The 24,945-nt window shown below is 40.0% G+C and overlaps 1 protein-coding gene across 1 annotated transcript in view; it reads left to right on the top strand.

Annotated features, from left to right (window-relative positions):
- Positions 1-24,945, top strand: part of GRID2 (glutamate ionotropic receptor delta type subunit 2) — a 2,545,914-nt gene that overhangs the window by 2,111,516 nt on the left and 409,453 nt on the right. Inside the window, exon 12 of the mRNA XM_078676229.1 lies at positions 22,053-22,191. Within this exon, the coding sequence (XP_078532355.1) occupies positions 22,053-22,191 (139 nt within the window). The remainder of the gene's footprint in view (positions 1-22,052; positions 22,192-24,945) is intronic.

The following is a 24,945-nucleotide window of genomic DNA, read 5'->3' as shown; positions in this document are numbered from 1 at the left end:
AGAGTGAAGTGGAAATATTAAATTGTACCGCTCTGCAATCCAACACTTTTCCTACTATTACATCGACTGGAGTGGGAACAGTAATTTGTACTTCTTCAGAGTCCAATGCGTTCACTACTCACTCTGTTCACTGGAGTGGGCATAGTAAATATTGCCCTTCCTGAATCCAAAGCTTTCCCTACTGTTGTGTGGAGTGGGAGTAGTATAGTTATTATTCCTACAACTGTATAGTTTTGTTTATATTGGTGACATTTGTTATTATTTCTGTGTATTTTAAAATATTTTATTTTTAAATAGTAAGGTGTGTAATATGAAATATATTTTTCTTAAAATGTCATTTTTTATATTGTAATGTTTTTTATCTGTAATTAGTGGTATATTTTCCAGTTTATTTGTTACAGTTTTCAATGTGTTGTATATATGCACATATATATAAATATCCAGAAAACACGATGCTCCTTCTGGAGATCCCTCGCCTTCACTGGGGTGGCTCGCAGCCGGCAGAGTAGCCGGCAGACAATATCATACAAAAACAAAGTACCACCGAGCACTCGGTTCCGAATAAAACACAGGGTCCAAGTTCTTTAATCCAAAGCCGTGAGGTTTATTGTATTCATAAACCTTGTTGTGACGCGTTTCACGCTCCACAGTGCGCTTGTTTACCTGTGGAGCTTTGTTGAGCGCGAAACGCGTAACCACAAGGTTTATGAATACAATAAACCTCACGGTTTTGACTTAAAGAACTTGGACCTTGTGTTTTATTCGGAACCAAGTGCTCGGTGGTACTTTGTTTTTGTATGATATATATAAATATACGTATATATATTTATTTGGTATATAATCTAAGTTTTCACAAAATTAGTAAATTACATTCTAAATGAAAATTATTATTTTAATAATGGGTTTAAATTATATATGTCTAAGTAAACATAAACACATACATATATGTGTGTTTAGTATAATATTTATATACATTTACTAATTATTTAAATATATTTATTAATTTATTTATATTACTGTTACATTTTAATATAGTTACTGTTCACTATTTGTAAATATATATGTCTTAAAAAAAATCTTTTGTTATCGATATTAGTGTACAACAATATTTTTTTAATACTTTTGTCATTTACATTATAAGTATGGGAAAACAATATTTTTGTACTCTATATTTTTGTCTCGATATTTATATACCATGATATTTAGGGTTTCGATATTATGTCAGTGAACCCTCTATGCTACTTGATGTGTCAAAAATGTGACGGGACTAAACACACAACTCTCCCACAATTGCATTAACCACTACAGTTATCTGACTGCTATTATAATCACCTCACATTTGCTGGCCACACAAAGTACTCAGCAGCAGGTGTCTTAACCCTTAAAGATATTATAAAATAACGCCTTTTTGTGGCCAATTAAGTAAGCTAGAACTGATTTAAATGTCACATATATCCTGTTTGCTAATATCTTCACAGCAGATTTTGTTTAAAATATAATTTGTTTGCAGATTCTACATTTCAAGCTCCACCCCTCGTGACCCCACCCCATTCTCCACTGCCTAACCATGACCCCCAATGTATGGGTTCCTATAATAAATGTTTTTCCAATTCTACCACTGCTTCCAAACATGTATGGTATTTTGGTTTAATTTTAAGGATAATTGTATATTGTTGTAGTGGCAATTAGGGAATTGTCCCAAACAATATACAAACTGTTATAATTTAACTTCAGATGATCTTACAAATCTGCCAGTTGGTAATGTTGTTGGTATTGCTGGCCAGCAGTATCACATTGTCACTGTTGGTAATCACAAAAGATCGCAAAAGAAAGACACAGGCTGAAGACAGAGCTGTTCAACATGGTGGCATTTGTTTTTCCAGGGGAGGTCACATTTTACCCTGGATATGAACATGTATCCCAGGGCCCCAAAGTAGTCAAAGTGCAAATCTATGGACACTATGGGTAGGCCAAATATCATGATCTATGCAAAAAAATAGTTCACATAATAAAAACCTAGATAAAGCAATGTGCCTGTCATTGTCATTACACACTGCAGACAGTGCACAGAAACCTATGCATAGCATTTGCTAAAATTGTGTTTCAGTGATAATATTTTCCAGCACCCTAATTTTAGTCCACATCCTTATTGTTTTTCCTCAACTTGATAAACAATTGTTTCTTCCCTATCCTTCATCTTTCTCTGGGTCAAACAGATCATTCACCCAGTGATATCAACTGGAATAAATTACTCAGGTCTTAGAATGCAGGTTGTGGAATTGCAATGGCCCAGCAATTCTTTCCTGCTGCTTCTAAGCCATGCTTCATGTTGAGCATGTTCTTTCTAACTAATCTTCACTTTATACCCAGCGAGAGCATTAATCATTGTTGTTGTCCCGTTCCCTACTTTTCATGTCTGCTCACTGGTGTGCTGGTGATGTATTGAGAAGTGTAGAACATATTGTATTGCTGTAGGTGGGGATGAATTAAGGCCTAGCTTCATCTTACAAATGTCTTCCCATACCCAACTTGTCATTCCCCTGTAAATACACTTCAGAATTGTGTTTGGCCTCTTTGTTCCCTTTGCGCGCCGTGTTCCTCTCAGCTGCAGACACCCTGTGGAACAAAGCTATGGATCTTTTCCGCATGGTTGACAGTTTGGTGCTTGCAAATTTGAGCGGAGTTATTTCGGGATTTGAACACTGTTTTGTGGCGAACAATAATTGTATTTTATCTAGACCTTGCAAAAATGTTAGGAAATACTGCAGAATTAAAATGGCGACCAGTCTTCCCGCATCACTCATATCTCTCTCAAACATAAAGTCTGGTTCCTAGTGGCCTATTACATTGCAATCCCAGCACAAATACCTCGTTGGTCGGGGATCACAATTACAAGTGATGCAAAGCAAGGTGTGATAAAAAAAATGCATTCTTCCTTAAAGTTCTGCTGGTTAAACCTGCTGCAATGTAACTAGAAGAAAAGGCCCATTATTTACCAGGATATGTGGATTATGGTGCAGTAAGCTAAAAAATCTGTATGTTAATTCTCCAAAACCCTGAATATGCACTAATTATCATATATGGTAAATTCCGAAAACCTCTGTGTCACATATATAGCAGATATGATCCCTTCCATGGCAAGTAACATGTGTGGCTCCTAAAGTTAACTATAATATCAGGTGTTTATTTGAGATGCCCATGACTGGCCGGTATCATCTGCTAACATATGTGCCTGAATCTCAACATTCTTGACGTTCCAGCAAGCCCTTTACCATTTTGCTACTCTTCCTGCTGTGGTTCCAAGGTGAGTATGAGCAACACTCCACCAACCCCTACCTGGTTCAGTCCAACTGCCTAGTCAACACCCTCTGCTGAAGCATACAGGGCTGTTCCAAAGCCACATAATGTGCCTCAGCAAATTAATGGGTTCTTTATCACCATTTCACAGTGCTACTGCGCCAGCTGTGTTCAATTTTACTCCCTTTTTCTAGTTCAAAGTGCTTTAAATTGGCAATGAGCCTTTAGATGTTCTTTGCAGAAAAGATACTACATCAATCATCTTTTGAAGCAGCAGAAGCTATGCGAAGGGTGCATGGTTGAAGATGGGTCATTCACCCAACTTACATCCCACTGTTCATCCTACTGTTCAGCTAAAATGTGATTGTAGGAACATTGCTAAAGTTGCAAAGCTGCTTGTTGCTGAAACCAAACTCTAGAACTTTAGGGGAATGCATAATTTATGAACATCAGAAAAGGGCAAGTCTGTAGAACTTGCATTCCAAAGGCAAATAATCCATATACTATCAACACCAGGAGTTTTCCACTCACGGGTATGTATTTCAAAAGCCTTTATTTGATAAATGTATGAAATGGCATCTTTGCTGAGCCACTGAGCCACTGCGTAGCTTAAGAAATACTATTTCAGGTAAACCAACACAACGCATTGATTAATAAAATGACACCCATGTGCACCTGGGAAATTCAAAATCAACTCCTGACACTTGGTTCTCCTTTGTTCGAGCTCATCAGAGCATAGGTTGCTATCTGGTGTAGCAGCCAGCATTTTGACGTCACAACTTAAAACTAATATCTTGTTACACAATGTTATCAGTGTCATTTCATTATTAATTATGATTAGTATGTTACAGCTAGAACATAAGACAATTGTAGACAAGAAGTTATAGAAGGATTACAGGTATGCAGTCTAACCACAACTGTACATCGTAAGGATATTGCAAATTGCAAATACTTCTGTGTCCATATAGAGGCATAAGGCCACAGGTTGATTTACATTTATTTATGGAATGCCGTTCTCTCAGGCATTCCCAAGACTCACCTAGGCCCACTGAGAGCAACCCTACATGCTGCAGAATGCTTCATTTTAGGTCTCAAGAAACGTGACCATATTTTCCCTTCCCTGCTAACCTTCAATTGGCTCCCCATTGAGTGGGCCTAATTAAAAATTGCTTGCATTACTCACAGAGCGCTGCACTCCTCACCCTCCTATCTAAAAGAGAAGCTGAACATTTCCACAGCCACAATATTTAAACTTTGCACATGTCCAAGGAAAGTGTTCTAATTTGTTTTGCTCCTATTAAAATATGTATTTCACCACAGAATTACAAAAATGTGTCTCCTTAACTAGTGAAATATATCTGAAATGTTTGAACAGTTCACTTAGCTGTTTCAGTGCTGTGTTAGAAAAAAAGTCTGACATCTTACAGCCTTTCATTTCACATGCTTTGCACAGCACGATTGTCACACATTTCACTTTATATAATCCTCTAACAGTTACAGAAAGATAAATAAATGTAGGTAGACTGACTTGTGACCTCTAACAATATTTAAATACATCTTTTTTGCTCTTTCAGTTTGTGAGCAAGCATAACACCTGTTGTCAGCTGCCAGAATGGGTGATTAGTCCCTAAAAATAGCTCGTCCTGATTAAATCTTGGTTGCCATTGCAAGTGGGTGAGTGGATTTTTTAAGCCCTGGGATAATAGGCAGTGCTTAATTTGAGTTGGAGGTTGTTTGTGGGGGATACCAGCACTCATTTCTGGGGACGGGCACTTGATTTTCCTGATCGGACATTTTCCAAGAGCAAGAAAGAGAAAAACACACAGAGAGGGAAGAAGGAGTGAGAAAGACGGAAAAACTGCCACAAAAGGAGAAATCAAGAACCTGCAAGAGTGAGATAAAGAGGAAGGGCGTGCCTGGTAGTGGATTAAAGATGCTTGGATTTTAACTGAAGACTAAGCAATCATAGTATTCAGGGTACTGACATTTAATAGCACCAGGTGCAGGCTTCTGAGCAGACCTTTAGGCACTGACACTCTTTCTTTTACAAATCAAGCGCTAGTAAAAAGAGAAGGAAAAAGTGTGACAACCTGTTAGCCTGACTATGGTTTTGAACAGTTGGCTTTTCTTCAGAGGTAAAATAGGAGCCAGAGCTGATTGATGTTTTCTTTTGTGATTACTATTTTCAAGAGGATGTGCTTCTGTCCATGAGCGCCTCTACACTCTTTGGGATAGACGTCTGTCGATTGTTAATTCAAGATTGGTATGGGGAAGAATCCTACGTCATGGTTATTTGAAAAATCATAAAGCACACATCTATCATGAAAAGCCTTATTATAATATTAGCAAACACATCTACCTTTAAAAAAAGTAAATGCTGCTTTATACTGATTCCTACTTTGTCACAGCCAAAACTATATTCCGAATATTTCAACCACCAAGTCCAAATCTAATTGAAAGTTCTAAACTATTTTTTAAGCAATTAAACTATTTTGAAAATCATTAAAAATGCAACAAAATAGTTGTCACGCAATTTTGTGGTAGGGTTATCTCTTGGCAGCTTGTGAATAAGTGCTGGAGCCCGAAGAATGCTCTGCAAGCAGACTTCAGAAATTGCTGCTTCCTTTATTAGGAAACCCATTTTCATCTGCGCTCTTCTTGCTGTGCATATTTCTTCCCCGACATTCATTCTACCCCATGAATGAAACCAAAACTTTTAAGTGGTACGAAACAAACAATGATGTTGTGCTGTGGCACAAGGGTGCTCCTTTCCCCAAGGCTCGAGTCTCTCTGCAGGTGCATTATCTTGACCCACGACATGCACTTAGGGACATGACTGAACCCGCTACCTTCATCCCTTTGATGACTTCTGAGGTATGGGTGGCTAAGTCAGCTTGTCACAGTAAATATGCAGAGATCATATTTCCTATGTGGTCAGGGTCGGACTGGTCCATAGGGCAATCAGGCATTGTCTGACGGGCTGGTCTGAAAGGTCAGTGTGTGGAGTTTTTTTTGTCTGTTTGTGGGTAGGTTTTATGGTCTGCGGGTTGATTTTTACTGCTGATTATGTTGATATTAAAACAAACATTGCCGGTACCAAGGTCAAATCCATGTAATCTTCCTTACCTTGCAAAACATTTATACAGTGTATCTTTACAAGTTCAAAACGGCCTCATTTGGCAGATATGGGCCACTTCTTTAGTTATCTAATTCACTAAGAGTGTGCACTTTAATTTTGGTACCTTTGCCTTTTTTTTAGTTCCAGGCCCACCCCATGCGTGGTTCATGATTGCGGATATGGAGAATAAAAGCGGACTCTGTATTGCTAAATTAAAAACAGTAAATATCATTTAGTAGTTTGTTACAAAAAGCTGTTAGAATCATCTTTATGTAAGTTAGATAAAAAAAAATGTTATTTAGAATATGTACAAAAATGCAGAGAGATGCTATCTTTCCTGTAAGGACTGACAGCACAAGAAATAAACATACTACCTAAACATCTCTAGTTATCTACGCTGATTTGAGAAAAACACTTAGGGCTAATTAAGAGTACGGTGGTCCCAAGACTGCTGTACCAATGGTGGTGGTACGACCACCGCAACCTCAGCAGTTCGACTGCCCTGATTACAAGTTGGCCGGATGGACCACCACCAGCCCAACACAAGACTGCCGCCACTGCCAGGATCCTGGATCCCAATGGGTCGGCAGTGTGGAAAGCGTTGGTCTGTGGTGGGGTTGTCGATGCCGACACCGCTGTGCAGATTACGGCCTGCCTTTCCGAGAAGCTGTTCATGGTTGGGACCCTGCCATGAACAGGTTGGCAGAAAGGCAGGGAAAGGGGTCCCAAACAAGGTTCCACAGCTTGTTAGCCCATGGGGTGTGTGCATATTGTGTCCCCTCTGCTTGCACTGTCGTGCGGGCACTGTGTGCTATGCACAACATGGTGCATGGCACACGGTGCACCAATGTGCAAGCGGCGCTGCCACGGCGGCAGCATATGCTTCGGGCTCTCTATGAGCCAAAGCATGCTGCCGCCATTGCACAGCCGACACAACACTGCCAGCCCGGGGGTGTTGTTGTAATATGGCGATCTGGATGCCACCGGCTTGTCTGGCAGCATCGCTTCTGCCACAGTGGCGGTCCAGCAGTAGGACCGCATATCTCCAAATCAGGTCCTTAGTGTTTTCATTGTTTAAACTGCTGCTTTAATTATGCCCTGTAATTTGTTTTTCATCTTGGCTGCTGGTAGTAGGTACCATGATGTCACAACTCAACTTTAATAAATGATAACAGTGGAGATGCAACATCATTTGCTTGTTTACCACTGTTCTCCTAATCAGTCCCATTGTGCTCATCACAATAGAAGATACCTATTCTGCATTATGGTTAATGCATTTTGGTCAAAATTAGTAAAGAATCAATATGATCTACAATGAACGTTTACAACCTGCACCATATTGTGGGATAAACAAGAAGTATATCCATCACACCTCTGTGCATGTATTGTGCTTATGTTCAGTTTTGTAGATATTAGATGTTTAGATTATGTATGTATAGCTATTTACAATTTCTACTATAGCTAGGGAAGATATGGGACCTGGTTAACTGCTAGGTGATAAGATAAAATCTTTCAGTTTCTGCAGGAAGTGCTAAATCCAAAGAAAGAATCCACTTGAGAAGTTTCCTTGGCACCAAATTAATACGGTGGAGGGATTGAGGAAGGTTCTCCTCTAGATGTATTACTTCCTCCAAAACCAAAGAATTTGCCATTTTGATACACAACTAAAGCAGAGCCACGGTTGTATATCAGAATATCAGAAACAGGAATATCTTCTGACATAAATATTTTGTCAGATGATAACTTGTCTGTTTATGACCCTCCTTTCCAACATGTCTCTGAGTTAGGATTGCCAAGGCCACTCCCTCCCCTGCTCTCTTAACACAAAACAATAACTCCTTTAACAGTCACCCTCTCCCTCTTTTCTTTTGCATATTATCACAGCCTGCTTCCTCTCTTCACCCTGCATCTCACTTTCCTACACCCACTCTAGCCCCCATTCTGTCATCTTATTCTCAACCTCTTCCGTCATCACAGATTAATGGCCCTCAAAAGATGGAGGCTCTCCTGAGCCACTCTCGATCTTACGGGCCCACTATTTCAAATTATCACAAGCATGTGCCTGCAACCATCCATTTTGCATCCGCTGCTGATGACATTACCAACTTCTGCTCTTTCTCGCCCACCACAAAAGATTGTTCTTACCACTTCTCTCATAATGCCCTAAAGTGGAATATATTTCAACCCATAGTTTTCTCTCCCCATCCACCCTCTCAAAGTTCTAATTTCTTCCTTCTCTGCAAAGGATTCCTCCAACTATGTTCCCAAGTCACTCCTTGGTCCCCATTATGCCACCACTCTCTCTAAACTCTGTTTTGGATTAGACTAGAATATTTTTAACTGATGCATCTAATAAATCATCTAATTCAGACTGTACAGTATCATGCACCTTAGAAAATAGGAAGATAGAGCTTCTGCCTTCACAGTTGAGTCCCTCTCAGACTCATTCACCTCACCTCCTCCTTCAAATCACAAACTTGAACTACTGGACACTGATCTCAAATGCATAGACCAAACGTTGACTCGTTCAACCTTCATCATCACAAAACCGACCATTAAGGTGGCATAATGGCCATACTCTATCTCTATCTTTCTCTCACTGTGGCTAATCTTGATTTGACTTTATACTCTCCCAGTCAGACACCCTCCCTTCACTCAGACAATCACCAGGCCATAACTACTATGCTTAGAGAGAACCAGGAACCTCATCGTCCCCTCGGATACCACTCTACTGAGGATATACTTAACCTTCTTGAATCTTGCAACTGTCCCTACTCCTTCCTTACCACTCAATTGAGTCCCCTCCATGACAATGTATCAACTGCCACTATTCAAACAAGGAGTACGTGCCTGCAAACTGGAGTTAACCATAGTAATCTCATCCGATTCCATTAGGTCGAATGTTGATGCTGATCAGGGAAATTATTACTTATTCTCTCCACTGCTTACTTCATAGCAGCAGACTTACAATGAAACATACCCGACAATTATCAACCACAAATGAGATGTTCTTACAGAGACTTGGCTCAAGGACATGTCTCATAATATCATGAACCTGCTACTGCATGACTTCGTTATTCTTTATTGTGACTCAGAAAGTAGGCCAGATGGAGGAGTAGCTGTAATTTTCAGAATTAATGTCCTATCTAGGGAAATTGCCACAAATTATTTTGCATCTTTCAAGTACTTAATGGTTGTTATCAAATAGCTTCAAATCCCAATGTTGAGGCCCAGTTTCATTTATCATCCTCCAGGCAAAAACTTTAATTTTACTGTAGCGTGTGTTTAGTACATTACTAATCAATTTATCCTCTCTGATGTACTTTTAGAGGATTTCAATATGTTCTCCTCTTTCATCTTTGCTACTCATTTCAATCAGAGCTGCCTCAATACTACCCATACCAAAGGTTCAAAGCTTTATTTTTTTATCTCAGATTAAATAATCCCTGAAGATCCATTTCTCTGAGACAAAGCGGACAATTTCCAAATCGCATTTTCACTAGTTTCAACTCACATCAAGACCTATAGTCAGATAAAAGAAGACCAAAAATGACTTACATGCTCCTACAAACCTTAATATTAACAACCTCATAATGCCCCGTCAGTCCTCATGATGACATATACAACTCTACTCCTAGACTCAACAAATCCAAGTGTGAACTTTTTAAATATTTTTTTTAATGTTTTTATTCATTTGAACATATTTATTCCCCCCCCCCCCCCAGACAGGTATACATTCTGTACATTAACATCATGACTTTGACGTTGTTTTTGTCATATTTCAGTATACATTATAGAGAATTTACAAAATAAATTCCAAGCATCGCGAAAAACCAATTAAAGCAATCACTTAAATACATTACAACATTGATAATAAATCAGTTTTGTAGATCTCGCCAGTGTGTGAGAGGAGTCCAGATTATCTGAATATTCCACCCCAAGTACCATTACATCTGGTGACAGGGCGACCTTTCTATGAAGAACCAAAGTTAAGAATCTCTCTATATTTTGTATCAAAGGTATTAGCACCGGGCAAGCTGCAAAGATATGGATGCAGTCTGCTTTAGATAGGTTGCATCTCGGGCAGCAGGTCCCCTTTCCGGTTCCCCATTTTGCGATCTTATCGGGTGTATAGTAAAGAAAAAAACAGGTTTTGTAAAATTGTGCCTGGAGTTTGGTAGAAATGAGGATGGTTTGAGCTAGCTGATAAGAATATAAGAATCCTTCTTTAGAGATCTTGAGTTTACTTTGCCATCTCGTTGCCGTTTTATCTAGATCGTCAGGTAACCTATTCAGCAATGGCACATAAATTCCACCGATTGTATGTTTCTTAGAATGTATAATTGTCTCTACTACAGTAGATTCTTCCCCGAGTATCCTAGCTCCAGATTTGTGAATTAAGAAGTCCCTAATTTGGAGATATTTAAAAAAATCCCGCCAGTCTAAACCAAATTCTCCCTTTAAAGCATCAAAATATTTAATCCCCTGGTTAGTATAAAAGTCCCCTAATTGTGTTATTCCCAAATTATACCATTTATTAACGCAGTTATCTTTAAAGATTGTTGGTGGAAGAATTGGGTTATTTAGTACCGGAGTGTAATATGAGAATCGTCCTATTCCTAATACTTTTTTACAGCTTTCCAAACCTTAAAACAACTATAAAGAGTCTTGAATTTGACCTTTTTGTGGTAACTGTCGTGTATGTGTCTCCAAAAATAGCCATAACAGGAATTCCCCACCAATAGCTGAAAGATTGAAGCGGTATGTACCTCTGTTTTGTTCCCCTCTTGCAATAATTCCTTACTGTAGAGTAATACACATGACCAGTAATATCTCTTTAAGTTGGGAAGTGCCAGCCCACCTCTGTCTTTAGGAAGGGTAAGGTATCTATATGCCCGTCGGGGTTGAGCGTATGACCATATAAATCCAGAAAAAGTGTGTTCCATTGCTGTGAACCTCTGATTAGAAAACTCTAGACAAACTGCTCTGAATAAATATAATATTTTGGTAAAGTACACCATTTTAATTGCATTTGCTCTTCCAAAAATGGACAGGTGAAGGTTGTCTAACCGTCGTAGATCCTTTTGTATCATATTTAGCATTGGCTTAAGATTTATGTCCACAACTTCCTCTAACTTTGAAGAAATTGTGACACCTAGATATGTCGCTCCCTTCACCACCCTAGGATCATCCATTCCAATTTATTGATTTAGGACAATTTGTGTCTTTTCCTGATTTAACGCGTAGCCAGAAACCAGCCCAAATTTCCTGGCCTCGGCCTCAATGATCAGCATTGCTACTGTGGGATCTGCGGTAACTATAGCAATATCATCAGCATATGCTAATGTTTTTGTCGGGTACCCCTGTGATATAATGGGGGTTATATGATTGTTTTTCTCCAAATAGCGAATAAAGGAATCTATGTATTTTGCAAACAGCAATGGCGAGCAAGGGCACCCTTGGCGAGTTCCCCTGGAGACGGCAATTTCCTTAGTTAGGCTTCCATTGACAGATACAACAGCCCTAGGATTATTATACATCTTTTGTATCGCCTGAATAAATTTCGTTTGAAATCCCATCATTGCCATTGCTTTCCAAAGAAACTGCCAGGAGACCCTATCAAAGGCCTTCTCTGCATCCAAAAGGATCAGGGCCATAGGGTCTCCTGTAGTTTCTGTTCCATCAAAAAGTGTAATAACCCTCTGGATATGATTTATCGTTGACCTTCCAGGGACAAAACCATGCTGACTGTTGACTATCACTTTGTGTATTATAGGTGCAATTCGATTTGCCAAGATTTTAGAGTATATCTTAGAATCCGCATTTATAAGGGTTATTGGCCGATATGATCCTAAATGTTCTGACGGATTCCCCTTTTTAGCAAAAATCACAATTTTGGCCCTAGACCAGGAGCTGGGAGGTTCCCCCCCGGAAAAAATATGAATAATCAAATCCCTAAATATGTGTTTAATTTCGTCTATAAATGTGCCATAAAACTCTGAAGGTATGCTATCCAGACCTGCTGCCTTTCCTTTAGCGAGGCTCTTAACCGCGGTCAATACCTCTTCTATGTTCCAGATGCGTATTTACCTCAAGCTTTACGACTTCACAATTCTCTAAGAATCTTTCTATTGCTATGATGTCTTCCTTGCCGTTATCCGTGTATAAATCATTGTAGAACCTCCAAAATGCTTGTTTAATCAACTCTGGGTCTTTTAACTGGCCTTCCACTGGATCAATAATCTCCCTTATTAGATTAGCATTGACCTGTTGTCGCAATCGCGCCGCCAATTGATGCCCCACTTGCTCATTGAATTCATATATTAATTCTTTTCGTGCCGTGGCTTTCCGAATTGCCTTGTCTGCAAACATATTAGTGATTGCTGCCTTGGCAACCGCTACTTGGGCTAAGGTGTTAGAGATGTCCCTAGTTGTATCTCTATTGCTAGTAACACTAATGAGTCCTACTTCTGCTGAAATAAGCTCATCCTGCAACCTCTGCATCTCCTCTTTCTCTCGCCTGTTTGCTATGAGGGAATATGACATAGTCTCACCCCTGACCCCTGCTTTCAACGTTTCCCAAACAACCTCTATTGATGTACTATTGATGTTTTCTGCTAGGAACTTGGGTATCCAGTCTTTCATGTGAATACAATACAGAGGGTTGTTCAGTAATGCTTTTTCAAATGACCACAGGCTAGGTTCTGATTTAACTAGTCTAATAGTCAGTGTACATAAAAGGGGGTTGTGGTCCGATAGTACCCGAGGCAATTTAAGAGTTTGGGAATTCCTGACTAGTGAAAGTAAAATATAGTCAATTCTGGCATGCGTGCGGTGTGGATTGGAATAAAAGGTATAGCCAAGGTCACCGGTGTTAGGGTTTGAAGTCTGCCAGCTATCCACAAGTCCATGTATAAAACACAAATCTTTAAGAGAGCGGAATACTTTGGGTTTACGTCCTTTATAGACCCAGTCATCGTTTAAGGACCAGTTGACCGGGAGGTTTATATTGAAGTCCCCACAGACCAACACCGGAAGAGGCCAGTGTGATAGTTCGTTAGAGACCTCATCGAAAACCCCGGGGTCATCTGTATTGCTCCCATAAATAGCACAAATTGTCATTTTTTGCCCTTTTTGATAACTTCATTCGGTGATAGCCCAACGGCCAAACTTATCAGTTTTAGATTTGTTAAACACCAATCCACTCCCTTTAGCCAGAATAGCAACCCCTCGAATTTTAACACCTTGTGAGGTAGCACACACCAATTTACATCCTAGTGTATTTAACAGCTGACTCTGGGACCCTTCAATATGAGTTTCCTGCATACATACAACATTGGCTCCCCAGTTTTGTAGGCCAATTGCAACCATTTGTCTCTTTTTGAGATCGTTCAGTCCGCAAATATTCAGAGATAGTATTTTTATCCCAGCCATACTGCTAATAAAAGAGTACCATATTTTGTATCCCAGACAGTCTGGTTTCCTGTGATCTCTTTAAGTATTTCCATATTTCTTTTTGACATAAATTTACTCCCCTGTATGTCCAACCTGTCCGGCCTTCCCCCCTCCCCTCTCCCCCCCCCCTCTCCCCCCACCATCTTTGAAGGTTACCTGGGCCTATCTGGACCAGGGGTGCGACATCCGCGCAAACGGGCTCTGCGAGTTAGGCTAGTTTATTAGTATAAGTAGTATGCTTATCTTTGTAGTTGACCATAAGCCTATATTTCATAATAATTATCAAACTTAATTTCCCTATACCAATCTGCCATTCTGCTAAAAGTCCACACTTCCCTAATATATACCTTCTACCTGATACAAATTGTAATAGTTAATTCATCTTATATATTCCTTTTACTGCAAGTCTTTAAATCTGATTTAGATTATTTCCCTGGATTTCGAGAAGCTGTCTCTGAGATTTCTCAAAGAAAGTCTTCCGCCTGTATTTCGCTGTTAAAGCTTCTTGTTGCACCTTTAAATATAATTTTCAGGCGTGCCGGATTTTGCAAGAATACTTTTGCTCCAGCTTTTTCAAAGGGTCCAAATAGCTGACGCATTTTCCATCTTCGTTCCACAGTGGCGTGAGCGAAGTCCGGTCTGACAAAAAATTTGAACCCCTTATACTCTCTTTGGGTGGTAGGTCTTGCAAGGTCGTAGATTTTTTCCCGAAGGAGAAAATTCCCAAAGTAGACCAGCATTGCCCTGGGATATTGATTTTGCTTGTTAATGTTTTTTGATAACATTAGGGGGAAGAGATGGGCTCGCTGGACTTCCCTTTCCATATCCCAGGCTTCCAATTCCGGAAATGATGTTTTGAGTATGTTAACCATTGCCTCTCTAGCAAAGCTCCCCTCAAAATTCTCCGGAATCCCAAGAAATCTTAAATTGTTCCTTCTGGATCTGTTTTCATGATCTTCCACTTTGGCCGTAAGATCTCTTATTATTCTGTCTTGTTCTGTTTCCTTTTTTTGAAGCGTCGCGACATCAGTTTCAAGATTCTCAGTACGAGCTTCCACCATGGCCATTCTTGCAGAAATCTCGGAGCAGATACGGCCCACTTTCTTCACAGCGCCTTGTAATTTTTCAATGGCCATGCGGTTCTTTTGGCTGTCTTTTTTCACATCCTCATGGAAGTTTTTTATTGAGCTAAGCACCTGGCTCAGCGTGGGCTCCGTAGTTTTTAGGTGTCTATCTTTATTTTCTTGAAAGTTCGGAGTTTGACATGTTGTTTCTCCTGATGATTCAATCCTTGGGCTTCTTCTGGGGGGGGATTAGGTCTACTTTTGACATAGTCCGTATTATTTCCAGGGTCTGTGGTTTCCTCATTCAATAAGTTTCGTTCTCTTTTGTGTTTTGACCTTTTTTTCCCCCCGCTCCTTTTTTTCTTGATTGTAATTTTGCTAGATAATCTTGAGTCATTGGAGCCAGAGATCTCCAAAGATACGGCGCCCCTTCGTGCGCTAGGACTTGATTCTCTTGAATTGCTCAATTGACTTGACTCACTAGAGATAGACAACCCTGTTTCGTAAACCTCAGATTCGGAATCTTCATCCGAGAGAGAGTGATTGGCTGGGTGTGATTCTTTCCTCACTGAAAGATCTTGCGAATTGGGAGAATTGGGAAAAGGGATCAGGTCCTTCATTTCCTGGTTCACTTTTTTTTTTGGATTAAATTGTTCCATTTGTTCTCTCTGATTTGATATTACTGCGTCTATCTCTATAAAGGCCTTTGTCTCTTGCTGGGACTCCTTTGAGTCAGCATTCCAAGTTCCTTCGCCAGTAGCTATAGTTCCGCTTTCCTCCATGTTAGTTGGAGGCATAAGTTGAGTATCCTTACAGCTTATATTCCACCCCTCAGAGTTCTTGTTCTGCATTTGGATCTGTGTTTTTTCCCCATTATTCGGTGCTTCGCTCTGACAATCCTTATGCAGAGGGCTGAATATATTAGAGATTCTTGGTTGGGATGACTCAATTATGCCGGTATTTTTTGCAATTGCCTTTAAATTTTTAATAGTCTGCAATCTCTGCGCTTTTTGAACCATTAGTTCCAGTTTGGCATCTTCCTCTGTTTCATCCCCTTTCTCCTTCTTATTGTCAGCCTCTTTCTCCTTTTCTTTCTCTTTCTCCTTCTCTTTCTCCTTTCGTTTGGCTTTGTGAACTTTTTGATGAACATCTCTGCTTGAGAGCAAAAGGAAAATACTTAAACCTTTCTACTTCATCATTAACCAAAGACTTCTTTGATGAAACAACACCTCTCAGAGCTTTGGAGAATCAATGTAGGCAAACATTCTCATTAAGCCATATCACATAATTGTAACTTTGTTCAGCTAAAAATCCTATTGTGGGGGCAAGGGAAGAATGAGAATGAACTGAATGAAGGTGGTTGTTGGTTGTGCCACGTATGCTTTTGCCCTATTTTTTAGTGGTCAAAATGCACCTTCACCAAAAAATCAGAGCAAGGATGCATTTACCACAAAAGAATTGTGCAGAATGCAGAAGCCAGCATTTCACTTAACAGAATATATTTGTTTGGGCTCTTTTTGTAATTTCCATCATGGAAATTATGCACAATTTGCCCAGCTTATTGTCTTATGAAGAACTGCTCAAAACAACTATTTAAAGTAGTGAGAATCGTAGTCCAGCCCACTCCCTTAAATGTAATGACCTTGCTGTCACATTTGAAGAGTTTGCCTCCTTCTTTGAACAGGAATTCCAATTTGTGGAACAAGTATTGTCAACAAGATTCTCTGAAGCACATGGTTCCCAAATGTAAATCCAAAGTCAGCTACATTGTGTTTGGTTACGTCTCCAAAGGTGATCATAGAGACATGATCACCAAGATCAAACTCTCAAACCACTTCGTTGGCCCAGGACCAGGGAACATTTCTGAAGCACTGGCGTAGCAGCTTTTGTCTCAGTAGACAGAGCATGCAAACCATTCTCTTCTACAATGTATGTTCATTGATTGCCTGAAAATGTATTAAAAAAAATGGTTCACTCTTGGGAACGATGTTACAGACAACAATGAATTGTGCAATTAGACAACAAATAGTTGCAGATAAAATTTGCAGAAGTTAAGCCCCCAATGAAAAAACAGCAGTGAGTTCATTAAAGACCAGACAACTGGACATATTATTTCCAATAATAGTATATTATTGATAATCGAGAAATAAAATATTGCGACTACTCATGAGCTATTATTTAGATGGCACAGTGCTATTTGTGATGAATGAGGTGCAAATAATTCTTTTATATATAAAAAGGGAAATATCTATGACAAACAATAGGCTGCGTTGATCAAACAATACTGCATATGATTTGATTATTCAGTGTGATCTGCAAGGTAGCTATAAATATAACCAGTATTATAGAATGATACAGTCTATATTGAAAAATAAATTTGTCAACATTTTGACCCAAACTAGTTTGTATAAAAAGAGCCATCTTCAGCACTTGGTCAGATATAATTGAAAGAATGCAACTCCAATACAAAAACAGGAAAAAGCAATAGCTGGTTATCCAAATCTGGAAGCTATTTCATTAAGAATCTGAAAAGCAGTTAGGGTCATATTAACCAAAGGATGATCTATAAGAGATGCACAAATCCATAATTGTGAGGCGATTGGCACAGCATCAAGTCTGTCTGGATGAATTGCAAGTAGTCCAAGCTCAGAAGCAGGAGGAGGGGTCTGTGTGAGCATGGCATAAACATAAAAGGAGTAATGAGTCCAGCCTAGGAGAGATGTCTGCATCAGTCCAGAAAAAAAAGTAGAGTACCTGATAAAAAGTAATTTAAAGCACAATCCAGGTCTAGGCAGACAGAAAATATCGAAAATAATCAAACCTTAACAACAAGAGCTATAAAGGTAAACACTGACAATAAATATGTGAACTAAAAAAATTGGTCAAAACAAACCAACAAGAGGAGCCCGACTTACATTACTGGAGTAGGATAGTGAATTGGAGCGAGGTCAGCCAGTAGAGGAGCAGAACAAGGTTCTGGAGTAAATCGGGGAGATGGGTCCAAGGGGAATGCCTACGTCTGGCAAAGACCTTCCAGAGAGTGTCGGGCATTAGATAACATGCTGGGGGTGTAGGCGACAGAAATACGTTGAAGACTTGGTTGGCATGACGGAAACACATCACAGAGACAAAAAATAGAAGGGCTATGTATGGCGGCAGCTGGCAAGCAAATGATAGGCTATGTGTGGCACTACGGAGCAGAGAAGTCTTCATGGAGAAGGGCATGGAAAAGCTCCGGGGTAGCAAAATCATCAAGGTCGGTCCTCTTCTGAAAAAAAGATGCAGGGCTTCTTAAAAACATTGATACTTGTTTGCCCTTCCCTTTCCTTTCAAAGATGACAAAAAGCTGTATTGTATTGCTGCACAGTCACTACAATGCTAATAACCCTGCATCTGATGAGCACCAATCAAGAAAAGACCAGGTCATACTACAGAATCCACCTTGCTGTAGGTTATGGGAGATGCACTTCACATTCTTGAGTCTGGAAACTCCTGCCTTATTTTGCTGTTGGACCTATCTGCAGAATTTGATGCAGTGATACTCACACCATGCTTATCAAGATTTTCCATTATTGTGTGAAGATGGATAGATTAGTTCTTAAATGGTTTGACTGCATTTCTCAAACCGGTTGCAGCAAATCAAAATAGATAACTTCAGGTCCAGTCTGCTGGTGTTAACACAGCCAGTCCCTCAAGGTTCAAACTAACTCCTATTCCTTTTAAACTTCATAATGAAGCCCTTGAAGTACTACTCAGAGTCTCAGGGATCCAGGGACATCAATATGCTGATGTTACTCATATCTAAATAAAGACCTCCCATCAAGAATGTCTCAGTTTTTGTCCAAACTTTGCTATTAATTCAGAACTGACTGACCTCATTTTACATAACTCACCAAAAAAATAAACTTTACCAGTCTACTCCTGGATTGACACCTGTGGGGTCCTTGACTGCAACCCGAGTATAGTTGCCAATACCAAATTTCTAGAGGCCCTTATTAACAATCAATTGAACCTACACACACACATGAATACAGTAAGAAATTGGGTTATTAGTTGAGGAAGTAGGTCCCCAACTCAGCTAAAAACAACAATTCTTCTTAGGTTGAATCACTAAAGTCATTAAATAAACATTAACTCAACCCACCGCAGCCATCACACAGAGCAGAGAGGCTTAACTGAGAGGCAATTTGTAAAGCATGTACTAAGACAGTAATGAACTCGAAAGACAAAACAATAAAAATCCCAAAACAAATTACAAAAACAGAGTAAAGTGTAAGAGACAAATTGATGCCAAAATGTCAAAAATCAAAGAAAGGGAACCAAAGATATGATTCTTAAAACGTTTTGAGTAGAAATAGCTTCAAGAATCACTAAGTGCCAATGATTGTCAATGGCTGTGGTAGAACAGAACCTAGGCACAATTTGACATAACCACGATGAAGCGTGGGTCAGATACACTTATCAGGTTAGTCCTGGGCAAAAGATTTAACCTTCTGACTTAAGGCCATTATTTCCCAAACCACCACAAGAGTTCACTTCTAATGCCCCACAGGACCCCAGCAGAAGCACTGTGAGAGTCACTGGGTGTCAAGCAGAGTCCAGCCCAGGACCAATGGCTACTGATCAGCAGGGATGCTGCAAGAAAGGCCTCTTGTTTCTTGTTGTATCCCAGTAGCTTGAACATGAAGTCAGCTTTATGGCCCTTGACTTCACCACTAAGTCCCGGGTAAAAGAGAGAAAGTAGGTTCAGTCCTCCAGGGCTCTTCTCAGTTTACATACAGAAGGAGTAGTCCTCTTCTGATCTTCCTCGTGTCCAGGTGTGTTCTGAAATGGGTGCCTCCAGATGACACATTTATATCTGACACAAGCTAGTGGGTGGGAATGACCCCTGGTAATGCTCTAACCTATTGAGTGAAGGTTCCCAGGGCTAACTCTGGCCACGTTAGGCATTTTTAAGCTGGCCAAAGTCTTCACTCACACTAAACTTGGGCTCTGAGGTGTGCACAGGGAGTGAACAATGGTAACTAGTGTCCTCCCACATCTAACATTAAAATCCAGTTTTAGGCGGGCCTGTACCCACAACAACCTCCAAGACTGAAGTGTGATAGAACAAGAGCTGAGTATTTTGCAACTGGACTGTGGATAAAAACATATTGATTTTGCATTCTGTTTCACTTCTTTGAAGTGTGCCACAAATGTTATATGTAAACCGAACAGACCTGCCAAACAGGCGTTCACACTTTAATTAAAAAAATATCCTACTGTGATTGGGGGCTGTCTGGCTGGGTGGACAAAAGAAGAGCCCTGCTTAAGTGTCAGCTAACCTTTGGGTGAGGCCTCTTTGAAGTGTGCCCTAAGTGTCATATGAAATACCCCTGCTGATCTGTCAAGCAGGATATGACATCCAGGCACAAATTGACACTTCAGGGCCAAAAATGATTTTCACAGCCCGCCCTATATATTCTATCAGGTTCAGATGGGTCATTTATGTCCATTCAGGCGAGCCTATTATTTGCTTCTAGGAGCAAGTTTATATCTCATTCCTGCCTATTTAAATGCTAATTCCTGGCTGACAGAAATGGAAGCGCAAAATGCAGATTTAGCTTACAGGGACATCAGGTAGCACAGAGGTAGCTTTTTAAAAGTTACCTTTCGAGGATAGCAGGAGTAAAGTGCACCGAGTTCTACAGCCAGCACAAAAAAGGTTCAACAAAAAAGGCAAATAAATCTGGGGTGACTTTGCAGAAAAGCCAAATTTCCAACAAATACCATGCATAATTGTGCACATTTACAACTGCATTTTTTGTGGAGTATTTGCTAGTTCATCCCTGAATCTGATCTCAAGACCAGAGGGCAATCTATAGTATTGTCAAGAACTTATTTCAGTAACTTCCTACTTCTTGGTACTTAAAAAATACACCTCACCTACCTGAAAGTGACGCTTCATGCCACAGCATTATTTCTGTCTGGTACTAAGAGATTTAACCCTATTGTACATGTACTTTTAACTTTTCATTGGTTTTCCAAGAAACAAGAGCTAACTGCAAGACAGTGCATATCACCCACAGGGTTCTACATACTGCCAAGCCTAGGTTACCTTGTATCACAACTGAAAGGTCCAGTGGGTCCTGACCCTGCATATATCTGAACAAAGTATTCTAGAACCTCCAGCTTTCAAAATAGAATGCAGAACGGTGACATTCTACAAAAGGAATTTGACTAGAGTCTGGAGCTCCCTTACTCAAGATCCAAGGCCCACTACATACATGCCACTTTCAGGTGTGAGCTGAACATCTCCTCTTTCAAATATACCTATTCCATGCTCCCACTTAACTTTGCTGTTCGATGACTTTATATCTGGTTCCATTCTTTCTTTATTTTGCACTCCTTGCTCTTAGCCAATCATTCCATTCCCATGCCTCCCTCTTCGACTTCTCTTGCGTTTCCTTCTCGCCACATACATTCCCTACGTTTTACCTTCTTCCATTTAGTAGACCAACTGTGCTGGTCTATATTCTTCTGCTTATCACAACAGTTTGGCCTCTCTAAATACTGTCCTTGAATGTTCACCAACACTCTCCCACACCTACTTCCTTTAGTATTGTACTGTGTACTTCTAGGTATAATTTCCTATTGCATTTGCTGATTATGACATTACTCTCTACTGTATCAATGTTGTTCTTAATTTTGCTGATGTTAATGAATTGTACTACTTCCTCTTTATCTTTGACATGCTCTAATGCTTTGAGGTCAAGTTTGATTATATGAAAATGCATGAACAGAAAAATTCATAAATTGTTTCCTAAATATTGTTTACAAAAAGTTCATCAAATTGTGAGTAGATTTTTAATTATAAGCTTCAATTGTAGAACTTTTTTGTAAACGAAATAAAGATACAATATTTGTGTTAGGTACTTTTCTGACAATGATATTCTGATACCATGTGAGGCAAATAGTGGTGACACAATAGCAGACACCTTTCCTACAGAGTTGCTTAATCTGATTTAGAAAGTTGGCCTGATTATCCAATGGTGGGATGCTCTTCTCTTGCTGCACCTTGAAAGAATAGTATTCCATTGCTGGCTGCACATCTCTAATGGCTTTTTACTTTCCAACAGGTGGAGAGGTTCCGTACACGACCCTCGCTACAAGAATGATGATGGGAGCATGGTGGCTCTTTGCCTTAATAGTAATTTCTTCTTACACTGCAAACCTTGCAGCTTTTCTCACGATCAGCCGCATTGAGAACTCTATCCAGTAAGTAGAATGAGATCATGAAATACATTACTGATGTAAGTGTTTATCTTATAACCTTGTAGACCACAACAGTGAGCTATCCTGCTCATTAAGAGACTTCTCCAGCATTATAGACCTGAGCTGAGCATGAGACCTTAAGGTTTCCAGCCTGGTATTTAAGTTCGCAGGCGTGTCCGATGTAAGTGTCAAACAGAGATCCAACACGCTTTCTTCTCGGCAAAACAGGCATTGAAGAACAAGTAAGATGCAGACCGTCCAGACCGGTCTAAACAATAGGAACCAAGAGGCACTCAGTTCCAGTAGGCGAGGTGTGCCCAGATGTTGTACCATGCGTTCACTGCATTTTCGCTCCATGAGAGCTTTCGCCATCTCGTTGGTAATTGGGCCATCTGTTGCGTAGCAGATAAATGACAATCAGGATTTCTGCTATTGAGAGCAGGATTAGAGGTAGACCTCCAAAAATGCTTCCAAATATGGAGTGTATAAAATTTGGAATAACTCCGAGGATTGTCTGAAAGGTGCTTAGAAATCCGGACCCTATGGTCTTGAATAGGTGTATAATACCACTCGTATCCGACATATTAAAGATAGGACTCATCATTTCTGCAAAATGAAAGGGGCAGTTTGTATGTATAAGTGCCTGTATCTCAGTCGAGGTCCTTGCGATTTGAAGATCAAAGGTCTCTCGAGCGGAGATAAAGGGTACAGTTTGCTGTAAAAGCAGGACTTTCAGTCTGCTCAAAGTATCAAGTTGTTTAAAAGAAACATTCAACGAAGGCCATAGTAGCGCTTCCCTGACTGTTCTTGTTGGACGAAAACAATACTTGCATACAGCAAGTAACCCTGGATTTCACAGTGACCAGATAGGCAATGCCCGGAAGCATCCCACAGCAACCTTGATCGTTAAGGATCAGGTAACTCCCATTCGAGAGCAGCTCGAATACCGGTGTAATCACTGCAGCTGGAGTCCCTCTCATGTGGAGGACAAATTCGCTACTGAACATTACATGCTCCATGCAGTAAAATATCCTGGCACATGAGAGAACCTCTTAAAGCGTTCTTGCAGTTTGTGTCGCTTAGAAACACTTCTCGATCCCCGGTATCGAAATCTGTATGGTAATTTTCAGAATTCCTTAATGTATTCCTTACCCAGTGACCGGTAGAGTTATGTGGCCATGGATTAGCCATTCCATTGATGGTGATTGCAGTACCGTAAAGGGTAGTCTATCCAGTTTTTAAAGGCGCAGCATTGTATATTTAGCTCTCCTTTGTGCCATTTCTATCTGTTTATCTGTTAGATTTTATTCAGAAAACAGAGACATACTGTTGATAAAATGCCAAGGCACATAGCCTGCACGCAAAGATTGCAGTGTCCAGCTTAATAACATAATATAACGTAACTGAGATTGCCCGTGTTGTAATATGGCTAAATCTTGTTCTAGTATGTCTTAGGCAGAAGATACAATGTTGCCTAAGGAATATATCCTGGAGGTCAAAGTTGTTTACCCATTGTCTACCACAGCTAACGATTTTTCTATGTTAATATGGTCTATTTCCTGTATTCTCTCAGCGGCCTCTTGTTGTGGTATTTTCCAGATTTCATTATAGGCAGCATAAATGCCAGCACATATGAAACCTTTCTTACGGTGTCTCCTGGGACCTTGTATAAAATCCCTAAAATCCATGTCTTGTGAGAGTAAGGATAAGAGCTGTTTCACTGCTGTGAGTGATGAGGTTTCTAGCCAATCAAGGCACAACTTCTCAACACTGTAGGAGGTCACTATCCCTGGGTGTTCTCTTTGTACATAGCATGGATCTGACCTATGGATATTGAACCCTTTGGTGATACCCAAGAATCTTTTCTGACATCTGTTCGTGTCTAAGGGCCAAACCAACCATTCTTTACAATTAGGGTCTGATCTATTGCACTGTAAAATGTCATCTACTGTTACCCCTTCCTGTAAGGTTGAATTTTGCCACCCCTCCATCTGTGATGGTGTTGGAAACAGAGGTGTGTTCAAGTCCTTGTTCGTGGCTAGTCTGTCACACAGAGTTATTTAGAAATATCATCTGCTGTGGAATGAGGCATGCTGTAAATAGTGCTTCTGTTTCCTGGACTTGCTAGTCCCTAGAACCCCAGACTGGTTTTAAGTCTATTGTGTCCTTTCATAGGTCAAAACCCCGTTCAGACAATTTGGCAATAAAGGGAGCAGAGTAAATCTGTTTGGTATTAGTCAACATAATTTTCAGTGCTGATGTTGTTGTAACCTTATAATAATATGAGGTCGGGTCAGTGGCGTTTGTGTACAGGTGTGATTTGTAAGCGATTGGTACTGTTTCGCCTTCATTGAAGGTTAAGTAGGTGTACCCGCATTGACCCAATATTACATGGATCACTAAGTTACCTACGTTTACACGTGTCTGTAAGTGTTTTGAAGCTATTATGGCTTCTTGTAGTGAACGTAGGATATTTGTGTGTTCCTGTGTCCCTTGCCTAACTGAAAAGTAAGGCTTTATTAAGTCGTAGAAAGGTTTTACTCTTTCTGCGCAATCCAAAAAGTATGTTCTGCCGAAATGTAGGAATCCCAGTATTGATTGTTACTTTTTTTAATAATTTAGGAGGTTGGAGCAGCGCACACTTTTCCAAAAAGTTAGCTGCCAGACTTTTCCCTTCACTTGACAGCTCATATCCTAAAAAAAGAACATTGAGGTGGGCAATTTTTGATTTTTTAAAGTTAAATTTGTAGCCCTCAG

This window comes from Lissotriton helveticus, chromosome 2_1 (assembly GCF_964261635.1).
Source record: "Lissotriton helveticus chromosome 2_1, aLisHel1.1, whole genome shotgun sequence".
NCBI lineage: Eukaryota > Metazoa > Chordata > Amphibia > Caudata > Salamandridae > Lissotriton > Lissotriton helveticus.
The sequence above is the reverse complement of the archived record's forward strand: the minus strand, read 5'-3'. Positions and strand labels throughout refer to the sequence as shown.